The sequence below is a fragment of the Fusarium poae genome, chromosome 2, assembly GCF_019609905.1.
Source record: "Fusarium poae strain DAOMC 252244 chromosome 2, whole genome shotgun sequence".
NCBI lineage: Eukaryota > Fungi > Ascomycota > Sordariomycetes > Hypocreales > Nectriaceae > Fusarium > Fusarium poae.
Window position 1 is genome coordinate 6708628 of NC_058400.1, and position 22243 is coordinate 6730870.

Below are 22243 nucleotides of genomic sequence, written 5' to 3' on the forward strand. Positions count from 1 at the left end.
ATTATGTCCTGTCTTGCCGCACGCTCCACAGCGCCTTTCCTTCATTCGCGTAGGCCCTCCTTGACCACCACTTCTCGATGGTCCAGCCACCGCCTGCGCATCAACATCCGTTTGATCAATTACTTGCCTTCCTTCCTCTACTGTCATCACCCCTCCTTTCTGTAGCCGGGTTCTTTTTGCCCTCCGCCGCCGGCTTAGTATCTTATTTGCCTGTTCAAGATCTTGGACCCTGGCCTCTAATAAGGCAACCTTATGCATAACTATTTTTGTTCCCTTGGAAGAAGACCTCAATGCTTCTAGAATCGACTCTGGAGAGCTACTTTTATGCCTTTTGATTCTCCTTTCAAGATATTCAAGCTGAGAGTCGGCTTCAAGGATAGTCTTTGGGGTCTTTGAGACCCAAGGGGTCGAGGGGCTAACTACCTCCTCCACAGGCGTTGGAGTCCGCAGCTGCACATCGAGCTTCGAGATTACACTTTCTGGGTCGAGAGGAGCAAGTCCGGCTCCTCTAAAGGCTGCTTTAATATTTTTCTCTGTCATTGTGGCCTGGTAGGCGGTGTAAAAAGCCGGCAAGAACTCGGTTTTGGAAATGTGGGTTACGGAGCATCTGATCAAATGCTCGATTTCTCGCCCGTAAGCCTTTTTAAGCAGGCCAAAGCACCCGACATCAAGAGGCTGCAGCAGATGAGACGAATGAGGCGGTATACAAAGCGTGATGATTTTATTTGCCTTGCAATATCTCTCAAAGTCGACCGAGTGGTGACTTTGGTGTCCGTCGAGGATCAGGAGACGATAGCGATTCTTTGATTGCTTGGTAGTACACCGGTCGAAGTGCTTTAGCCACTCGAGGCCTATCTCGTTATCTGTCCAGCCATTAGGACTCGTCGCAATAGCCCAATCGCCCGGGAGGTTGCTTTCTCGGTACCAGTGGGCGAGGTGATATTGGCCCGCGCCTATGATGAACGGCGGGATCGCTTGGCCCTCGGCATTGATCGCCTGAATGACTGTAATCCATTCCCGGTTTCCAGGCTGCACTGATTTTGGTCTTCCACGCCTTTCAGCATCTGTGACGACCATTCCGCTCGCAATAACGCCCATCATAAAGCCAGTCTCGTCAAAGTTGTAGATTTCATCAGGTCGGATGCCATACTTCGCAATTACATTTGCTACGAGCCTAAACCAGTTGCGAATAATGGTCGGATCTTCACATTTGGCTCTCTGGTAGTCATATTTACGGGGGAAATGCGTCTTGAGGTCTTTGTGTCGCTTGACGAAGTTAGAGGCCCAGCGCTTGCCGACAGGCGGCGTCTCGCGGTCGGCGAGCAATCGGTTAGCCATCTCCTCAACACAACGCAGTCGCGGGGGAAACCCTCGCGAATCCAGATCGAGAATGAACTGAACTATGATCTGTTCTTCTAGATCAGATAGTTTGCGTGATTTTGGGATAGAATCACGCGTAGAAAGGATACCCTTCTGCCGGCGATATAAAGTCCAATAACGGACCTGGTAGATGCCTGCGGCGCGTCGGAGACTTAATTTTGGGTCATTTTGAAGGGCACGAAGTGCAAGAAGAATCCTAGCCTCAATATTTGGGTCTGACATATTTGGTGGTTGAAAATTAATTGATTAAGTTGAGAAGATGTAAATTGCGGGATTTTTTGTTGCACTCGCTTGTCTGTTGCACCCGCTTATCATGTACGTTATAAGATTTATAATAAAGAATTTATAATTATTATTTACTACTTTAAAGAATAAAGATTTAAATTAAAAGGGATATTTTTATTAATAAAAGTAATTATAAATTATAAAAACTTAAAGTATTTTATAATAATAAAATTATTTAATTAATAATAAGCTTATTAATTTAAATTCTTATTTTAATTTAATTTCTAGATTATATATTAACCTAGAAAATAAAGAATTAAATTTAATACTTTAATTAAAAGGTTAAAAGACTTTTTTAAAGAGGAAAATAAGTACTTAATATATTAAAACTAGGTAATATTAAAAAAAAAGAATTAATAATTTTTACTATTATAAGTTTAAAGAGCCTATATTTATTACCTACTATAATAAAATTAATTTATATTAATACCTAAGGAATTATTATTCTTAATAGAGCTATTAAAAGAGATTAATTATTTATTAAATAAAGAATATCAAATTAATAAAGACTTATAATTAATATTATAAGCCCTTAGGATTAATATACTATAATACTTAAAGATTATATTTATAGAGTATAAGATTATTTAGGAATAATTATTATATTAAGACTATATTTATATTTTAAGCTATAATACCCTTAAGACTACTTTATTAAAAGCCTATTATAAATACTTTATAATAGAATACCTAGATTATATTTATATTTATAATTTACTTTCTTAGGATTATTATTAGCCTAGAATATTAGCTTATATTAAATAATAAATTAAGAATTATTATATATATTAAAAAGCTAATCTAGCTTAAGAAATAAAGTAAAATATATTAAAACCTTTATTTATCCTTAAATAAGCCTAATAATATATATTAATAGATTTTATTATATATTTACTATTTAATAAAGAAAATAATATTATCTTAATTATAGCCTATTACTTAATTAAAATAAGATATATTATTATATATAAAAAAACCTATAATATTAAAAATATAGCCTATTATTACTTAAAGGAAGTATAAAAACTATATAAGCTCCTATAGACTATAGTATTAAACTAGAGACCCTAATTTATAGTAAAATTCTAATAAAAGCTTATTAAATAATTATTAATTAGCTTATTATTATTTATTACTTATTATCTTAAGATTAATAAATAGATTAAATATTTAAATACTATATTAAAATAGTATTTATAAGCCTATATATTATATCTATAGGATAATTAGAATTAATAGCTCTTTTTAATTAAGTTTATAATAAACTCTTTAAAATTTAAAACTATTAGTATATCTTTATTCTTTATAAACTATAGATTTTACCTATAAATAGGCTTTAAATTTATAATTATAATTAAAAGAATTTTAATTATTAAAGATATAAAATAATTTATAAAAATAATAAATAATATCTTAAAGTACTTAAGATTAAAAAGTATTACTATATAAGCTTATTATAAAGCTTAAATAAACTAATATAAATAACTTACTTAATAATATTAAGTAGAGGACTTAATATAGCTAAATATTAAAAATATTAAGACCTTTAAGCTATAAAAGAAATTAAACTAGAAAAATATTAGCCTATTAAAGATTAATAAAGTTATCTCTTTATATATTTATTAATTAAAACTATTTATTAATATAAAGATATACTCTATATTTTATATAAGCTTATTAAAGCTAGCTACTATTAATTTACTATTTAATTAAAATATAAACTTATTATTATTAATAGAAACTAAAGGAATAAAAAAGTAAAAGATTAAAGATATTATAGATTTTTAATAAGATAAATAAGGCTAAAGAGGCTACTTTAGGCTAAAGTATATTATAAAATAGGCTAAATATATAGATTTAATAGAAATCCTTATTACTTATATAGAGAATTCTATAGAGATTATAGTAAATTTCTATAAGAAATACCTTAATAAGCTTAAACTATAGTAATTTATCTTAATAAAGCTTAATATTAAAAAGAGAAATATTATTATAGCTTAAAGTTAAATTAACTTATCTTATAGCTATAAGTAGATTAAATTATATAGTAATAATATTATTATTATAATTTTAATTAGATTATTAATTAGATCTTAAATATAGCTCTTTAAGCTATATTTTATTAATAAAGCTTAATCTATTTATAATATCTATTTATAGTAATAGAACTTATTATACTTAAAGTATTCCTTATTTACCTATATTACTAGACTTAGCTTATAATATTAAAAGCCTTTTTTTTTATATAAAATAAAAATTTAAATTTTAATTTATTAATTTAATAATTAATTATATAATTAAAAATATTATAATTAAAAATAATAAAAATAATAATTTAATTATTATTTATATTAATAATATTTTAATTTTAAATATTAATAAAAAAATTATTTTAAAAATAATAAAAAGTTTTAAATTTTTTTAATTAATTTTTTTTTTTAAAAATAAAATTAATTATAAAAATTAAATTTTTATAAATAATTTTTTAATTTAATATATAATTAAAATAAATAAAGACTTTAAAATTTATTATTTTATATAATAATTATATAATTATATAATTTTATTAATATTAATATTAATAAAAAGTATTTAATAATTAATTTTTTAAAAAAATAAAAGTTTTTATAATAATTATTATAATTTTAATTTTATAAATTATAATATATATTTTTAAATAAAATTTATATTAATATTTAAATTTAAAAATTATATTTTTTTATAAATTAATTTTAAATATATATTTTAAGATTTATACCTTAAAAAAGTACTTAATAAAAGTAGCTTTTTATCTTTATATTAATACTTTCTTGCAATACCTTATACTCTCTACACTCACCGGATTATCTTGTTTATTCGCAAGAATAAGAACAGGCTAAGGATCAAGCATTTCCTCTCGTAATACTTGCCATAGCGCCTCCCTAGTTTCCTCCTTGTTCGCTCTATCCGTGCTATCGATGACAAAGACAATAGCCTGCATTCGGAATAGAAGCTTTCTCCATATTGCTCTCAGTTTCTCGTTTCCAGAGTAGTCGAAGATGCAGTACTCTTGAGAACCTCGAAAGAAGCGTGTGGTATTAACAGCTGATCTAAGGTTAGTGTATCAAGTGGGTGATGCAAACAATAAAGATGAGACAGACTGTCGGTTAGTGGCAGTGTTGGTTTCTGGCCTTGACTGAGCTTGTGAATGATAGCGGTCTTGCCAGTTGAGGGCAGTCCAACAAAGCCAACTTGGATGATAGGAGGTGTCCACAATCGAGAGATAGCAGCCCCCATAATTCAAAACAATGCGCAGAGGCTGACTGTTTCGTGTTGAGTTGAAGGATTTTGTTTTACTTTATATATCCACATGCAAACGTGAGGCTTTGTCCTTTATTTAGGCACCGAACATACATACTGAAAGGAATACTCCGCCACGATTAATCAGGTTAATGACACTAGGTCTTACGGCAGCGGGGACTTGAGAGGCGGAGTAGCCCGTCCTTAGAGTGTTAACATCTGTGGGAAATATATGAGAGGAAATGAGTAGGTCTGTTTATGAAAGCTAACAGATGAAACTTGATGATATTGAGTTATATGCGCTAAGATCCGGAGGCCAACGTTTCTGTAACCCACTGTCTTGTAGGCTGTGTCTGATAATGACCGTATACACAATCCAAAGTGACTCTTATGTGTCATAAGTTGACATCCAGGGCCAAGCCATCAAGCGCTGCTGTATTTTCGTTCAGGAAATGATGACGTACTAAATGTAGCGGGAGGTCGACCTGATGCGTGTTAAACCAACCAGGGCTGGATTCTTACTACCGTGAAAGCTCATGGCAAGGTGCAGCTGGGAAATAACGATGTAGGAGGCCGACCATTACAAATGCCCTGCCTATGAGCGGCATTGACTGTGACCACAAGCATATTGTCTGAAACATTCAGGTCACTTTTCTTTCCAAACACAATCTTTTAGGTGACGAGCAGAAATTTCAGGCAGCCATGCGTCACTGTTGGTCTGTCTCCTCCTTGCAAGCTTGTCCCTCTTTCACGGGGCAATGTGTTTTCTTTCAACACTCGCGTACTGAAGACGGTACCAGCTCTTCACGATTAAAATTTCGTCCTTTTCTCAAACAAAAACTCTTACACTTGTTGTATCGCAACAATGACCCGACCGAGAAGACAACGCCCTTCGTGGTCCATGTTCCCCGACCTACATGATCAAGTGGCGGACAAACTTGAAGAAGATCAGATTGAGTACACCTTCAATCTTCACGACGATGATCTAACAAAGATAAAAACTTACGACACCCACATTATGGGCCGTTTCACGTGCATTAACGAAAAGTGCCGCACAAATGGCTGGTCAAGCATGAACATCGCCATCACCATCCGCGCCTACTCTCGAGACCGATATAATGCCCGCGTATATCACCAACGCTGCAAACGATGCAAAAGCTTGGGTGAGCCAACTCTTAATGAAGAGTCATACATCGAAAGGATCGCGTATCGTATCAAGAAGTGGAATGGCGTCGAGATGGAAAGACCGAATTGGAGAGGAGACGCTACCAAGGGGCCGCACGAGAGTGTTTTATGTGAGGGGTGCAAAAACGGGCATTGTAGAGAGGGGACTGAATATATTGCGCGAGAGAGGACTGATGATATTGCGCGAGAGGGGACTGATGATATTGCCTGGGGTTGAGAATGTTTTGTGTGGTTCGTAATCGTCACCGAGCAGGAGTGTTGCCCAAAACAGGGTATGGACGGGGGACAGACGAGGACGTCAGGGCGCTCCCATATGGATCCGATGCTTTCTTAAAAGTAAAGGGAGAATCACTTGATGAGGCATTCCACAGTCCCCCCTTTACGCGCAAAATACCTACATTCAGCGATAGCCCATATCATGTCAGCCATATGCACTACTTGGTAACTTGAGAAAAAGATGTACAAAAACATATGGACAGGGTTTCTTTCTCCTATTAAACACCCTCTTATGGGTCATATTGTGGAAGTTTGCTCTATCCCAACTGCCATTATAGTTGTCGCCTTCTGATTCGAGCTGGGACCTTGCCCTTTGGAGGGATCGTACCGAACGGGAAGTAATCCATGTTCGGTCCAATCTTGGCTGCTGCTTCAGGGTCGACGAGTTCGATCTCGTAAGCTCGCAGAGCCACTGCAACACCCGCCATGAGTTCTTGCTTAGCGAAGAAGCGACCGGGGCACATCTTTGTGCCGCCACCGTAGGGGTAGAAATATCCTTGTGTCCCCTCTGTAACTGCACGTGCTTTACTGTCGTCTTCGGGTGTGCGCTTAGAAGCTTCCGGCGAAGGCTTGACGTTGGTGCTTCGAACTGGACCACTGGTTGGATCGTCTTCGTATTTGAGGAACCGCTCGGCCCAGAATTTGTCTACAGGGTGCTCTTCGGATCCATCTGGGAGTGTACTTCCAGTATTCCAAAAGTCAGGATCGTGGCCACCGACCCAGGATGTTGAAAGCATGCCGACGTTTTGTTTCATCTGCCATTTTCCGAATTTGAGATTGGGTATGAGTGAAGCCCGGCCCACCGGTGCTGCAACGCGGACTCGAAGGATCTCAAGATAGATTGAGTTGAGAAGAGGTCCTGAGCAGAGTCTGTCAATATCGAAAGACAAAGACTTCTCATGGAAAGAAGGTTCCATCTCGACCATGACTCTATCAGTCAGATTCTTGTCGAGTAGTATGCCCAGCAACATCCACATAGCAGCCGGAATGGCATTAGCATTGACCCTAGATATCATTAGAAGGATACCATCATTCAATAGATTGAAGGTACTCACGCCCACATCAAGCCCATATCAAGAGCAGCGCTACCTCTTGGTGAAATCCCGATGTTCTTGAGCATCTCTTGTCTCGTGCTTATAAGTCTAACTATATTAATAATATCTTAACTTTAAATATTAATAAGAATAATATATTAAAGATTATAAAAAGTATTAAACTTTTTTAATTAATTTTTTTCTTTAAAAATAAAATTAATTATAAAAGCTAAGCTTTTATAAAGGGAATTGATAGGGACGCATGATACTTTTACTACGGACGCATGACCTTACGGACGCATGACTTTTTAAGCACTTTAATTGGCCGAGCCCCGTATTTGTTAGTACACCTTAACCCTTCCTCTTTAATCAGTTGTTCCTCCTATAAACACTTATACATCAGCCAATCAGGACAATTCTGATGTTGTCATCAACACTGCAGATCATCACCTTTGTAACCTAACCTCCTAATGAAGTTGACGCTGCATCATCATCAGATATCAATGCTTTAGCATCACAATGGTCTCTACGCGCCGCCAATCGTACAACTCCGAGTCTGAGTCGTTCAACACGGCAGAGCCGCCTCGAAAACGCGCTCGACTTAGCAGCCAACGCGTCCAGCTAAGCCGACAGCATAACTTTCGCCCGCCTCTTTTAACGAATCCACCGCCGCCCTATCAGCGTTATCCTGCCTCTCGAAATAACCGATGGACCTCTCCTACTAGCAGTGCACCTAGTGTTAGCGATTCTTATGGGTTTGGGGATACCGACGCTCTGGATAATATCTTTGCTGCAGTCCCTGATCGATTCTCAACCATACCATCGCCTCGTCGTTCCGGACCCGAGTCATCATTCGAGCTCCAATATAACCATGCAATAACCCTCCGCAATGACTTTCCTCGTGGAACAGATCGACGAAATATTTGTCAAGTACCTATTCCTGGACCAGAAACCGATCCCTTCCAAGGCTCTCCTCGTAGCTCGTTGGAAGTAACGCGGGTACCTATGGTACCTGAGGTAGAATTCCAGCGTGCCTTAGGGCTAGTCCGAGATATTATTGGTAATGAGCGACGAATAACAAGGCAATGCCTTAAGTTCTTCGATACTGTACGCAGCTGGCGGGAAAGATGGGGCTATTCTCCTTTAAATACTGATGAATACGGCTCGCCTCCGGCATACTCTCCTCGCGAAAGTCAGCACTCTTCAGTTCCTGTTCCCTCTTCACCTAATCTAATCGAAAGCTCCCCTTCGCAGCAATCCGAGTCCCCGCCTCCAGACGAAATACCGAATCCTCCAATCCCAGGTAACCCAGCCCCTACAGAGAACGCCCTTTATAAGAACATTCAACTCTTTGCAAAAGAGCATGGCTTTGGTATAGCAAAGTATAATAAGTACTCTTATAAGGGACGGCTGATACGGTATTCTATTCGATGTGATCGATACGGGGATCCTCAACCAAGTAGAGGCTCTGGTCTTCGTCAGAGGAAGTCACGAAAGTGTGGGTGTAAGTGGCTAGTTATTGCAGAGGCTCTTGAGGAGGGTAAATGGTTTCTCCGTCAACATCAGGATACAGAACATCACACCCATAATCATCCTCCAAGTGAGATATCATCGGCTCATCCATCTCATCGCCGCCTTACTTCCCCAGTTAAGGCAACTATCGAATCCACTAGCCGCCGAGTTGGCATTCGAGCGCGGGATATACGGGCTATCGTGGAAGAACAACATCCCGAGTCAATATTTACACAACGGGATATTTATAATGCTCGGGCTTTAGTGAGCCGAGAGAAGCTTGCAGGCTATTCACCTACTGCTGCCTTGCTTAAGCTTTTTGATGAGCAAAGAGTTCCTTATGTTGTGAAGTGGGCACCAGACGAGCCTGGCCGTCTTCTAGGCCTTGTCTGGACATTCCCCTATTGTATCCGGATGTGGAAGCGGTTCCCAGAGGTAATCAGCCTCGATAACACATATAATACCAACCGATTCAAGCTCCCACTCTTCCAAGTAACCGGGCAGACCTGTCTTGGCACAGTATTTAATGCTGCCTTTGGTCTTATTGATAATGAACGACGAGAGGGATTCCAGTTTCTTGCGGAAAGCGTTTCCACTCTTCTATCAGAGCACTCAATACGACAACCAGCTATCATTATCACGGACTTTGATGACTCAATGAAGGCTGCCTTAGACGACCAGTTTCCTGGGGTCCAGCAGCAGCTCTGCATTCATCATGTCAACTCCAACGTTCTTCTTCGGTCAAAGCAGAAGTGGGTTAAGAACCCAGAGAATAGCAGTAGCCCGGATATTAGTGAGGTAGATGAACCTACCGAACCCCAAGCTACTCTAACTCTGCATGACCGCGCACTTGTCTCAGCTGAATCCTCCTCTGAGGTTCCTCATACCTATCAGGGGGTCCTCCAGATGTGGAAGCAGGTTCTCTTTGCAGAGACCGAAGAAGTACATAAGAAAGCATGGATTGCTCTCTGTAAGGAGTTTGATAATCAACGCCCTATTCTGCGGTATCTTTTTAACACCTACATGCCAGTCCGTGCTCAATGGGCCCGTTGCTTTATTCGTAAATACCCAAACTACGGCATCCGTGTGACCTCAGGTACAGAGGCAAGCAATAACAACATCAAGAGCTACCTATTGAATGGGATGAGCCATCTTTACAAGTTGGTAGAAGCAATGCAGGACATGCTACATGATCAAGAGCGTGACTTTAAAGATGCTTGCGGGAACGACGAGGTTCTTCGAGATCGTGAGTTCCTTGGGTCAAGCTCTGACTACTTGGGCGAGCTCCGGTCCCTTGCATCATCAAAGTGTCTGAAGCTTATCAAGAGCCAATACCGACAGGCACGTAAGGCACTGCCTACTGGAAAGAATCCTAATCCTAGGCCCCTTGACCCATGTACAGATGAGTGCTCTGTCTCAACCGAACTCGGTATACCATGCTATCATACAATTCACTCACGTGTATGCTCTACGAAAGCTTTCACAAAGTGGGATATTCACCCTCGCTGGCGACTTCGTGAAACATCCTCTCGAGATCCATATCGAAAGATCCTTGACCCAAAGATTGCTACATCTCTTAGAGGGCGGCCAAAGAATACAAAGCAAGGAGTGCCAGCAGACCTTATACCTTCTACAATATCTCAAGAAAGCAGTCGGGCCTTAGCATCTCAGCCGCAAGCATCTCAGTCCCAAGCATCTCAGTCCCAAGCGCCTGGGTCCCAAAAGAGAAAGCGTGGCCGCCCACCCGGAAGCCGGAATAAGTCAACCCTAGAAAGGGAGAATAAGAGCCAAGAAACTATCGCTACTCAAGGGACCACAATGGGTGAAACTATTTACGTTGGGGCTGGGAATACTACAGGCGTTCGCGCAAGTGGACAGAGAATTCAGGCAAGTGTGCGAAGAACGAGAAGTCAGTGGGAGTTATTATAGGTAGATAAATATAACCTATATTAGAATTAAATTCGTAATCCCTCTGATATATCTTTTGTGTAAGACCAGACCTAGTAATAACCTCTTTTCTACAGTGGTAGTAGGATTGTTAGGTGGGATTGTTCCTTGCAGGGATTACAGAAGTACTAGTGGGGTAATATTTCTTTAACCAATTAAATTACTTAAAAAGTCATGCGTCCGTAAGGTCATGCGTCCGTAGTAAAAGTATCATGCGTCCCTATCAATTCCCTTTATAAATAATTCTTTAATTTAATATATAATTAAAATTAATAAAGATTTTAAAATTTATTATTTTATATAATAATTTTATTAATATTAATATTAATAAAGAAATATTTAATAATTAATTTTTAAAAAGAATAAAAGCTTTTATAATAATTATTATAATTTTAATTTTATAAATTATAATATATACCTTTAGACTAGATCTATATTAATATCTAGGTTTAAAAACTATATTTTTTTATAAATTAATTTTAAATATATACTTTAGGACTTATGCCTTAAAAATCACCTAATAAAAATAAGTCTAGCATCGAATTCCGGGGTCCAATCCTTCGCCAGTAGCTCTTCATCTGTAAAATCAAGGTTTTGCTGGCCGTACTGGTGATAACGGAAAAGACAGTCCAGAAGACGGTCTCTGGCTTGGTAGCTCTTGGGAACGACCCATCGGGGTAACCTTCTGAACAAATTGGGGAGGTGATAGTCGAACGACCAGAATTCTTCGAGAAAGTTAGGCGATAGCTCGAGGAATCGCTCGCCGCATAATGCTACGACCGCAGCGCGAAGGAGATGGTTCTTGAGCCAAGCGTAAAGATCATCGACCTCTACCCATTCACCGTCTCGAAAAGTCGTGTCTTGAGCAACATGATCTGAATAAACCTCTACAAACTTTGTCGTCATAGTGTTTAGGGCACTGCCGGACAGAAAAGCGTGTAGCTGGCGATGTTGCACAAAGTGAAAGCGCTTGGATTGTTCAACATGTTCCCAGCCAGGAGCAGGCTTTGCGTCAACACCAGAATCGTCATTCGCGTAGATGTCAACATCAGGCTGAGGAAGACCGAATGCATCTCTGACAGTCATGATACCGAAAGTCTTGGTGGTGAGGTAGCGAGAGGATTTGAAGAGTTCGACGATTGCTTGTCCATGGGGGATAAAGTACATTGGCTCTGCGCCCACGAAAATTCGAAGAGGGACTTTACCAAACTTGCGCCTATCATGTATGATGAATAAAAGAATGATTCTTCAATAAGTTATGACCTACAAAATGGAAAATAAAAATCGTTCTGTATCATAAGCAAACCCGATCGTGTTTCCAACGAATGGGATCCAGTACGGAACTTTCGGTGGCTCTCTCGCTACTGTTCCATCACGATAGCCTGTATTTCCAATCACAGTGAAGACATAGGTTACGAAAAAGGGCAGAAAGAATAGTAGAATGTACATGCCGTACGAGGCTGCATCGACGTATGAGCCTCGCTCGGTCGATCCCAACGTCGTGGCGTTCATTGTGTGACGGCGACGGTTGAACAAAGCAAAGCGACGACCCGAAGGACAATGTTGGAGATTGGTAATTTTGATTCAGCGTAAGCAGAGAAAGACGTAATTGGTCATATTTGGGGCAGTCAGGGATAAATGCTAGGGTGGGCTAAGTGTGCCTAAGGGTCACAAAAGTTGGCGGCTAGAGGCACAATAGACAGAATTAGTAGACCAGTTTATGCCATTTAGATCGTGATTCTGAGACTGCTTATTTTTGTACGCTAAGGCTTAGTCGTAGGCTTTTCTGGTGCCCACTAACCAGGCGTGATATCAGATTATAGTCTCTGTTGCTCTGTCATCGAGCCACTACTGCCTTGAGACTACTCATTTGCTGGTAGTAAAATCACATTGTTTATCTAATGAATTCGATCTCTCATAGGGAAGATATCGTCTGCAATGATCAAATGACCTCAGCGCTTGATCTTACCAAGAATAAACTCAACTCCTCGCTCCTTGGCCAAGTCCTTTACTTTTCTAATCTCGTCTACCATGGGATCGTCCAATAATGCATCGGAAAAGTCGACAGTCTTAAGATTCTTCAACCGCCCCCTTGGCCCAGTCTCCTCAAGGAGCGTTCGCATATCAACAAGTGCTTGGTGACGATCAGATTCAAATGTTTCCAGAATTTCACCCGATAATTCTTCTAAAAAATATTCCATCTGAACCCGCGCAAAATGTAGTTCCTGGTGGAAAACTACGAGATGCTCGAGCGACTCGGGAAGTCGGCCAAGGTTCAATTTTGCTGTTGTGAGAGTATTTGCGTCATCCCTGTGGTACAAGTGCTGCATGGGAATACCGACACGCTTTAGTTTTTTGAGCTTCCTGTAACATTCAGGCAAATCGTGGCCATCTGCTGAATCCGGTATCCACTGTCTGTCGTCCTCGCCGTCTTGTATAAAGAGTCTTACTTCTTCAAGGGTGGAAGAGTGCTCGACGAGAGACCTTGCAAGCATAGTGCTGCTTCGTGTGCCTATTTCAGAAGCGTCCATACTAAAGGCTTTAAGGTTTTTGCAAGCATGTAGCAGGCTCCTGATTCCTGAGTTCGACAGCTTTGGCTCATCCATGTAAATCGATTCTAGTGATGAAGTTCGTTCCGGAAACGGCATCGAATAATTGTTATCTGTAGACACAACGATATAGCTGAGATCTCTCCCCTGATTATCGCCGATGAAGGATGTATTAAGATTCTTCAAATTTGGGAAGTGTAGAAATGGCGAGAGATGTTTCACGTGTATTTCACCGTCTACATCCCAGTGTCGAAAATCCAACGTATCAAGCTTCTCCAAAGGCAAAGGCGAAGCTGTCTTGGGTTTATAAGAGTCAACACGCAAAGCAAGTTGTTTGGCAAAATACAAGACAAGTAGCCGGTAGTCATCGTCGTCCTTGCTTTGGGTATATGATGGGATTGTCAAGCCAAGGCTAGTCAAGTTCGTTGTCCAAGCTAGTACCAGGACAGCTATGCCATCGTCCCATCCCTGGCGAATCTTTTCACACAAATCTGTAAAACTGGCGAGATCCGGTAAGGTCTCTTTGGCTGCCTTGGCCAACAATTCGAGGCTTTCTGGTCGTATCAAATGACGAGGAGTTTCTTTACCCTCGTCGCGTCGAATCCAGTCAAAGTTCAAGCTTCGGACTTGCAAACGAAGTTCAGGCTGTCTTAGAAGCTCCAACGCCAATCGACTGATCGTGGTATGTGAAGGGGGTGTACCGTGGATGCTGAATAAGCCACAGTCGCTCCAATGGCGGACTCGAAGGGGTGTTGCAATCTCGCAGAACCGTTTGTTGACAAGACGGACTTCGAAGATGTCATCGTATTTTTGATCTGTCACCTAAATAAAGATGTGTTCTAGAATCTCATCTGGTACACTTGTGATATTGGCCATGGTGATGTAGTGTATTGCGGCCAAAACACGGTCTCATGACGGAAATGAATGCGTGTTTTATCAACTACTAATCAAATGACTAGGCAACACTGTATTATCACGTGGTAAGCTAGGCCTTACTAGAATAATGCTAGTCGTTTTCATCGTTATACAACATCAACAGGTATCAGAAGTGTTGTCCGCTAGAAGCATACGAGATGAAATTAGGCGGTCCGTTTATGTTACTTAAGACTATACCCTGGACTGTTTATGTTGATAGTCTAGCATTTAAAGATCAATCTTACTTCTTCTCACTATAGCATATAATTCTTTACATAACGTTTATTCTGGAATGGCATAACGCATTCTCAAATTGTTGATAGTAGGACAAGCGAAGCTTCTTGTTCCTTTCCTGTACAAATGATATGATGAGTAGAGAATTTCATGATCAATATGCCTTGAAGTAGTATAACACAATTTATAGTTCAACATTTTTCCACCATCCTGCGCACTCCATCTACATCACAAAACTCAACAACATTGCTCACTTTGGAGCCATCCTCATTGAAGTCCAAGACCCATGAATGCTCCATCGCAACCACCTCTCCATCGTGAAACTTAACATCGGTTACAGTGGTTGCTGCTGCTTTACAGGCCTCGGTATCTATAACAAGGTTTGCGATTCGAGTCCCCGTGACCAGGCTCTTTTCCATGTCTTGAGCCACTGCCGCTTCGTAGGCCTCATTGTTCAACGTAACCACTTCGGGAGCTCCTACCAGCGCCATGACACCGGCTGGAAGGAAGTGACGTTTGCAGTTTTCGGTGACGTCGCGGTTGATGATGGATGGGTCATTTGTTTCGCCGCAGTCCTTGTAGGCGCCCAAGAACCGTCTCGTTGTCTGTTCCATGGCAGTTCTGAGGTCTTTAACGGAAGACATATTCTGGATATTATGTTATTGAAATTATACAGCGAGGGAAAACTAGGTGTAAAGACTTGGACTATGTGGATAAACATGCTGACGTTCTGTTGGTTTTATGTCTCTAATCTTGGCACATAACGTCAGCTGACAAAGGTCTCCAAATTCTGCAATCCTTCGTCGCCTGTGTGGGCAAATCGGGCAAGCATAGTAAGCTGGACAAGATAACGACATCAGTTACGAATTCTCATGTCTTTGGCACATCTTGTTTTACATACTTCCTACACTGTTAGCATACATGAATTATTTAGCTGCTGTGTTGACAGACGTTCTACTACTGTTACATATCTTTGAGGAAGTCACTGCGGGAATAGCAATCATTCGGCCGTGTACCAGCATTTCGGTTACGATGACCTGAAACAGAAAATCATGACGGCATATAACAGAACATGTCACCCAGGAATGGTCGCAAACTCTATTGCCAGTGGCGTTAACAGTTCGCCGCTAATCGGGCAATTAACCAAATCACGCGTTCAATTCATGAATCAGGTACCATATCAATGATGGGTACTTAAGAACAATGAAAAAATCGTAGCTTCTTAGTTTATCCTATTGTTTGATCTCTCTTGATTCCGTCCGGGATCAGTTGTGTCTTTTGTTCTTGCACTCTCACCACCATGGACTTTCACAAGACAAGGGCACGTATAGTCGAGTATGACATTTAGATTCACCAGTAGTGAGAGTGAGAGTTGACTTACTAAATAGGGCTCGTAAAAAGGGCGAGTTTACGGACTTTACATTCATTTGTGAGGGCGGAGACATAGATGTTCACAAAATCATCGTATGCAGCCAGTCTCCGGTTTTTCGCGCAGCATGTGCCGGTCAATTTAAGGTACAAAAGCCTCGATAGAGAGGTTGACCACTGGTTAAAATGTTTTCTAGGAAGCTCTGTCTGGAACCTACGATTTGATGTCTGATCAGCCCGAGATGGTCCAGCTCATGGTCGACTATCTCTATACGGGCGACTATTCGGTTGATATGAATGGAGCGAGCGAAGAGGACACAGGCTACAATTCGGCAGCTCTTTCTACACATGCTGTGATGTACTCCCTGGGCGACAAATATGACATCGAGGGACTCAGAAATCTATCGACGCAGAAGTACTGCTCGGAATTACATGGAAGCTTGAGCACGAACGACTTTTTCTCATCTATCCCATATGTCTACACTCTGACACCCGAAAGCTCAAGGGATCTTCGAGACCCAGTCTTGTCATTCGCCCGGAACCTGTTGGGCGGTGAAGGGCCGACAACCCTGGGATTTGTCCAAGAAGCGATGGACGAGTTGTTCGTTGAGTGCCCGGAATTTGTCAAAGAGCTTTTGTACTCTTTGCTACAGTCTCCCTTGATGGGTTACTGCCCCTGTACTGGCACCAGAGATATGGTATCTATTGAAGCGAGAGAATGCCGTTGTAGGAAATGTGGCAAAAGTGGTGCCAGTCTGAGGAGACCGTAGGAAAGAAAGGAATTTACATGCTGCATAGATACGTAGAATTGCTAAGGATGGGTCTCCTTTTCCTACCCTTCTCAGCCAACCCCTTAAAAAGACTACTCTGAAACATGCATTACCAAAACAAAATATGTCTTTATTTAATGATTCTAGCTTCCAAAGTCTAATGATGACTCATTCTGCTCACAGCCACGTGGCTCATATAGCAACCTTATTCTCACACCACACAAAATACTCGTCCTTCAGCGCAACCAAAGAACGCACCACTCTCGACTCGATCGTTGAGCTTATATAACCAAATACCAAGCTATCATTCAATCTGCGCTGCTTGGTATTTTCCCTAGTCCCTGTTGCTCAGCCCTCGCTACAATACCACAATGCTAGAATGCAAGAGCCTATAACGTAAAGAATATATTTGTATTTAGATTCATGTCGACATTCAACCGTGCGTGAACCCTTCTCATTTTGGATTTTATTATTAATAAGTTGAAACTATCGTAATGCAAGGGGAAGTGGAAACTTCATCATTAAACTTTGAAAGCCAAAAACATCAAATAAGGTTGAACTATCTGCGCAGAATGAATATAGTCAAACAACGGATAGAGTTCCTCCTACAACAATTTAGTCTCCCAATCCCTACATGAAAGAGCAACTGTCTAAGTCAATACTGTAACAAATGAACTCTATGATGTGGATGTCTGATAAAGAAACCTTCTATTGAGCCCCAAATATGTATATAAGTCCCCATTTCATTCCTCATCTCACCTCACTCTTTCTTCTTTCTATCTTCAACCTTGCTTCTCCTTCAAACCATACAACTCCAGACCAACCAACTTCAGACCAAACAACTTCATCATGGTGTGGACGATTGCCCTTACTGCCGTCGGTATTACATACATTGTGGCTTTTACCTGGACCTTTCATGTTACTGCACGGTTAGTAAGAGAGCTTTGGAGAGAGACTCGACTTTAGAAACGGCTACACCAAGGGATGGGCAACCTTCGTTTCGAGAAGCTATTCCACAACGATCTCCCGACACTTCGCTTTCTGGCGTATCAATCATTCCCATTGGCTTTATTATTTTCCTCGCCTTATTCTTTGGCCTTTTCTCTACTACCTCACCAAGTTGTATCCCAACTCCTTGCCATCGACCTATTTCGATATCAGAAAGTTATATACCTTATACCATACACCCCCACTCCCGCACTGCCATGCATTCGGCAATCACCAACATCAAGCTAAATGCCATTGTCACTATTGGAGTGACTCCGAAGCATCGTTATCACTACTCTCGCAACATCCTCTATACTACTACGACCAAGCTCAAAATTCTACACTTTGGTTATTGACAACTTCATATATCTTCGAAGGTTTCGATGACTTCGTATTTCAACACGGGATGATGGGTGTTACACTGGTGGATATTTTTGTTTGTCATTGGAAGGGATAGAGAGGCCGATGTGGAAGAAAGGATATATTATCAATTGTATCAAATTACTTGTCATTGACTATCGCATAATTCACATTATGGACACCGTCCTGTTTTGAGACGTCCGATGTACAGCACCTTCGCCCCAATCGTGATTTATCCTTCACTATATGTATGCATTACTATTTTAACCCTCAAAAACAAGGTCTAACTACTTTCACTGCCATGTCTAATCGAACAAACAGTGGGAAGGCAAGCCGCGCGTATTTCACTCGCCATCTGATTCATGTGGTGAAATTAATACAACCATGCCGACCCAAACCATCTAACCACGTTCCGAGATCATTGGAAACACCTTCAGCCAACCCATCATCAACTACCCCAGTTTGCCAGCTGCACGAAAGAGTGAGACCTCCACCTCTGACTGAAATCACGCTGAAAGTCAAGGCCGGTCCAGCCACAGATGCACTTTGGGTAAATGTAGCGTCCTCCACCTTCCAGCAGTCCTCAGTGCCAGTATCACCTGGCAACTCTCCTTGTATGACTCCCAGGTTGCTGACCTCCCAGGAGTGCGTACGTATCTTGGAGTTTTCCTTGAGATATGACTTCCAGTCAGTGATAAACTTTGCAAGTCCGATTGTATCATTCTTAGCACCAAGCTTCAACTTGGCGGACAATCCTTCTCTCAGGGACTTGGATACAGACCAAACTGTGTCCTCGATCTTCTTGTTTAGCTCAGAATTTGCCTGGGCATCGCTAACTTGTTGTCTAATTGTCGCAACAAGACCTGGCTCAAATACATAGGGCCAATATACCACACTGTTAATAGCTGTCTGGTTCAAGTCCACCTTTGACATTCCTGGTTGCTGGAACTGTCTCAGGCAAACAGGTGTCCCACATTCAAACGCACGAGCTTTGTCTTCGGCGAGTCGAGTTGCCATTGATACTGAGATGAGACCATGCAAAAGCCCCGTCAATGTCGTTTCCTGTTTGCGACAAGCGTCTAGTACAGGCTTCAAGACATCATTCGCAAGGGTGATCGATTTGAGACGGGTCTCGTATGGTTCCATTGTAATTGGTGCCCAGTTCGCGGTTTGAGGTTTCGTGGATTTCGACTGCGGCATCAAATCTTGGCTGAAGGTAGAGAAGATGAAGTTGAGCGAAACTGGTAGCTTGAGCAAATGATGTAGCGGAGGAGTAAAGTCAGTAATGGGCACTTTGAAAGATCTGTCTTTCAAGATGATCATATCACTGTGTGCCTCTTTGTTAAGGCATGCGAGGAGACTATCGTGGAAGAATCTTCCACTTTTCCCATCTCCTACTGTGTGATCCCAAGCAAAGATGACATCGACAAAATCGCCTTTTGCAGACTTTAAAATTGTTGCTCTCCACTGAGGTCTCGTTTCCAAATCAGTATACTGTTCATTGACCTGCCAGTCTAAAGCGGCATCAAGTGCTGTCTTGTAGTCCTCTCCCTCGGAGATTGTCTGCCAAGTGATGTGGTAGTTGAAGTCAATATGGTCCAGTCGAACCCAATATTGCTTCTTTGACGCCTCATTAATTCGACCAACGGTGAAAAGAGGATGCTGAGCGATAGCACACGCAATTGAGTGCTCAAGTTTATGTTCGAGTTCTGATTCAGCAGTAGAACCTTGAAAGCTCTTTGGTACATGGTAGCGGCAAGCTATCGCGCATCCAACATAGATGCGCAGTGAATGCCCAGCAGCTTGGAAGCCTTCTCTATAATTGACATTGACTCATCAGTTTTAGGCCTGGAATAAATATGCATCATTGATACGAACACTGGGCTTAGTTTTCTTAACACTCTGTCATTTTTCACAGAGTTCTTTGCGGTGTGGTTGTTACGAAAGCGGTTCATATTGAATGGGTGCAATGCTGATCTCAAGCAAGGAATAGAGCCAAGCATCCAGCCATTTATTCTACTGGGACATGAGATGCAATCTTAATGGAAAGGAGTAATTGACCCGTCTTACGATTAATCCCTGCCATAAGTCAGATTTAGGCGGATCTAGTGCCTGTTTGGTGATGAATTTTAGGAGGTAAGATTTCTAGTGCTGATACGATTCTTATACTACTCAATAAATTCGGCTTCAATCTACTTATTCTCCACCGTCACCAAAACGCATCATTTCCCTTAGTTGCTGATGGTGTTTCTCTCAATTTCATGTATCTATTGTCCGCGAGATTAGCTCCGAATTGTCGTTCCAAAACCCCGACTCGACTGCCCTGACGACGAGTAAGCGAAAAAGGACCAGGCTAAAGCGATTGGCACTTCCGTTACAGGGATCAAGGCGCTGCGCCTTACGCTAAGTTCTTGGGCAGAAGTGGTCTGAACAGATACCCTAAAGAGAACAATTGAACGACATGATCAATTCCATCTCACAGCCAAGCCTATATGCTGGTGGTTGTAACCCATATCAGCATATTTGCATCATTTATAAATTCGGAAATACCTCACGTGGTACTTGTGATAGTGGCCGTCGAAAAAAGGCATAGGATATCGTCCCTAAACAGTCGGGAGCCGTCTACTCAACATCATGTACTTGACATGCGTGATGTGGTGAATACGAGAGCGAAAATAGCCGATGTATGCATAGATATTGTTTTCGTAAGATAATCGTGTCTGTTTCTCGACAATGGAGATTCAGGTTTCATACCGACGTCTCAAACTTCACAGTGATATTTGACAAGAGAGGCTGACATCAACTGCGCCTCTCGCTCATCGACCAACCGGACCAATCATTCGGATCGACCTTCCTGAAGGATCAAGCGTAGGAACTAAAAATAACATTGACTGAATTCATGACGGAACTTGGCTGTTCCTCCCGTGGCTTGAGGAATGTTAGTACCAGCCCGACAGACAAAATAAGTTAGACGTTATAGGTAAGGTTATGGCTTGATCTTGGGCTGGATATTTTGTGTTAGAGCCCAACATGTCGGCCATCCCACTTCTGTAGCCACGAGTCATTGGCGCGGAGACGTATTTCTTCAGTCTTTAATACCCCACAACCGCTGTCAAATTAAACTGATGCATTTGGCACTCAATCTGACGGAATTCCCTTTGTCTCGATTACATCACTTTCCTCAAGGCATATTTCCCCGTCAGTCTTTGTTGTCTCAACCCAACAGCTGATGCTTACCAACAAGCTACTAAGCGTCTATCTTTTGTGGTGTTTTGGTCCCTCATCGAAGCCACTGACTGTGGATATGCGACACACGCCCTGGGACCAATAAACCCTGGCCTCCCGGCAGTCGATCCGGTCCGGTACGTACGTCAGACGAAAGGATTCAGGTCCTACGGTCGGCCGCCCCAACTCTTGGTCTCATCAAGAGAGACCCAAGGCTCTGGTTGATCAGTTGGTTGACATATTAATTAGTGTTATAGGCGAGCATGCGCTCGCAGCACCATTCCACCGTCACTATCCCCATTCCGCGCCATATTCCACCCCAGGCTGTTCTCGATTACATACAGACATATGAACCTATCCTTCGACACAATCCTGGCATGGTCTCATGGTCGCCATCCACCTTGAACTACGACACTGTCATTCATGACACCTTTTTTGACGCTTCGGACCCCAACCAGAGCCTTCGCTCCTTTGAAGCCTATGAGATTGTCAGGCTTGGTCCAGGGGTAGGAAAGGATTGCAGATGGCCCATCATCTTCCAGAGAGTACCTAATGGAATCGTGTCGAGGACTGATGCGCCTGCAAAGGTCATCAGCTGGACTCAGTGGTATGTGAGAGCGCGACAGAATGAACAAGAAACCACCAGTGTCGGTACCCCTAGTACAGCAACACCGTCGAGCAGTGAGGATGAAGAATGGGAGTTGTATGGAATTGTGACGCTCGAGGCTCATCGAATGTTGATGCCTTGGTGTAGGCGAAGTTTAAGCCACTATCAGGAGGCAATCGGACAAGGAATCGTGGATGATGTCTGTTCAAAACATAGTGCCGGGTCGTCAGAAGTAACATCATGACTATGGAAATAGCGATATGTGGTATCACGAAAGCGAGCTTGGACATCTCAATATGAAACTCTGTCATTACAGATTGAGCAAAAGCC

General features: G+C 41.3%; 8 protein-coding genes across 8 annotated transcripts; 3 read left to right on the forward strand and 5 right to left on the reverse strand.

Moving 5' to 3' along the window:
* Nucleotides 1-4540: 4540 nt before the first annotated feature.
* On the reverse strand, nucleotides 4541-4941 carry FPOAC1_006268 (uncharacterized protein; the record flags this gene model as incomplete). The annotated part of the gene is made up of 2 exons (XM_044850753.1): nucleotides 4541-4749; nucleotides 4806-4941. The coding sequence occupies 2 exons, from the start codon at nucleotides 4939-4941 to the stop codon at nucleotides 4541-4543; spliced, it is 345 nt and encodes a 114-aa protein (XP_044709465.1).
* An 868-nt stretch (nucleotides 4942-5809) lies between these two features.
* Nucleotides 5810-6346, forward strand: FPOAC1_006269 (uncharacterized protein; the record flags this gene model as incomplete). The annotated part of the gene is made up of 1 exon (XM_044850754.1): nucleotides 5810-6346. The coding sequence occupies one exon, from the start codon at nucleotides 5810-5812 to the stop codon at nucleotides 6344-6346; it is 537 nt and encodes a 178-aa protein (XP_044709466.1).
* A 331-nt stretch (nucleotides 6347-6677) lies between these two features.
* FPOAC1_006270 (uncharacterized protein) lies at nucleotides 6678-7525 on the reverse strand (the record flags this gene model as incomplete). Its single annotated transcript, XM_044850755.1, has 2 exons — nucleotides 6678-7410; nucleotides 7461-7525. The coding sequence occupies 2 exons, from the start codon at nucleotides 7523-7525 to the stop codon at nucleotides 6678-6680; spliced, it is 798 nt and encodes a 265-aa protein (XP_044709467.1).
* Nucleotides 7526-11411: 3886 nt separating this feature from the next.
* On the reverse strand, nucleotides 11412-12410 carry FPOAC1_006271 (uncharacterized protein; the record flags this gene model as incomplete). Its single annotated transcript, XM_044850756.1, has 2 exons — nucleotides 11412-12114; nucleotides 12166-12410. 2 exons carry the CDS (start codon nucleotides 12408-12410, stop codon nucleotides 11412-11414), a joined length of 948 nt encoding a protein of 315 aa, XP_044709468.1.
* Nucleotides 12411-12850: 440 nt separating this feature from the next.
* FPOAC1_006272 (uncharacterized protein) lies at nucleotides 12851-15240 on the reverse strand (the record flags this gene model as incomplete). Its single annotated transcript, XM_044850757.1, has 2 exons — nucleotides 12851-14269; nucleotides 14851-15240. 2 exons carry the CDS (start codon nucleotides 15238-15240, stop codon nucleotides 12851-12853), a joined length of 1809 nt encoding a protein of 602 aa, XP_044709469.1.
* A 656-nt stretch (nucleotides 15241-15896) lies between these two features.
* FPOAC1_006273 (uncharacterized protein) lies at nucleotides 15897-16734 on the forward strand (the record flags this gene model as incomplete). The annotated part of the gene is made up of 3 exons (XM_044850758.1): nucleotides 15897-15931; nucleotides 15985-16111; nucleotides 16162-16734. The coding sequence occupies 3 exons, from the start codon at nucleotides 15897-15899 to the stop codon at nucleotides 16732-16734; spliced, it is 735 nt and encodes a 244-aa protein (XP_044709470.1).
* Nucleotides 16735-18441: 1707 nt separating this feature from the next.
* Nucleotides 18442-20036, reverse strand: FPOAC1_006274 (uncharacterized protein; the record flags this gene model as incomplete). Its single annotated transcript, XM_044850759.1, has 2 exons — nucleotides 18442-19897; nucleotides 19960-20036. 2 exons carry the CDS (start codon nucleotides 20034-20036, stop codon nucleotides 18442-18444), a joined length of 1533 nt encoding a protein of 510 aa, XP_044709471.1.
* Nucleotides 20037-21569: 1533 nt separating this feature from the next.
* Nucleotides 21570-22157, forward strand: FPOAC1_006275 (uncharacterized protein; the record flags this gene model as incomplete). The annotated part of the gene is made up of 1 exon (XM_044850760.1): nucleotides 21570-22157. The coding sequence occupies one exon, from the start codon at nucleotides 21570-21572 to the stop codon at nucleotides 22155-22157; it is 588 nt and encodes a 195-aa protein (XP_044709472.1).
* Nucleotides 22158-22243: the final 86 nt, after the last annotated feature.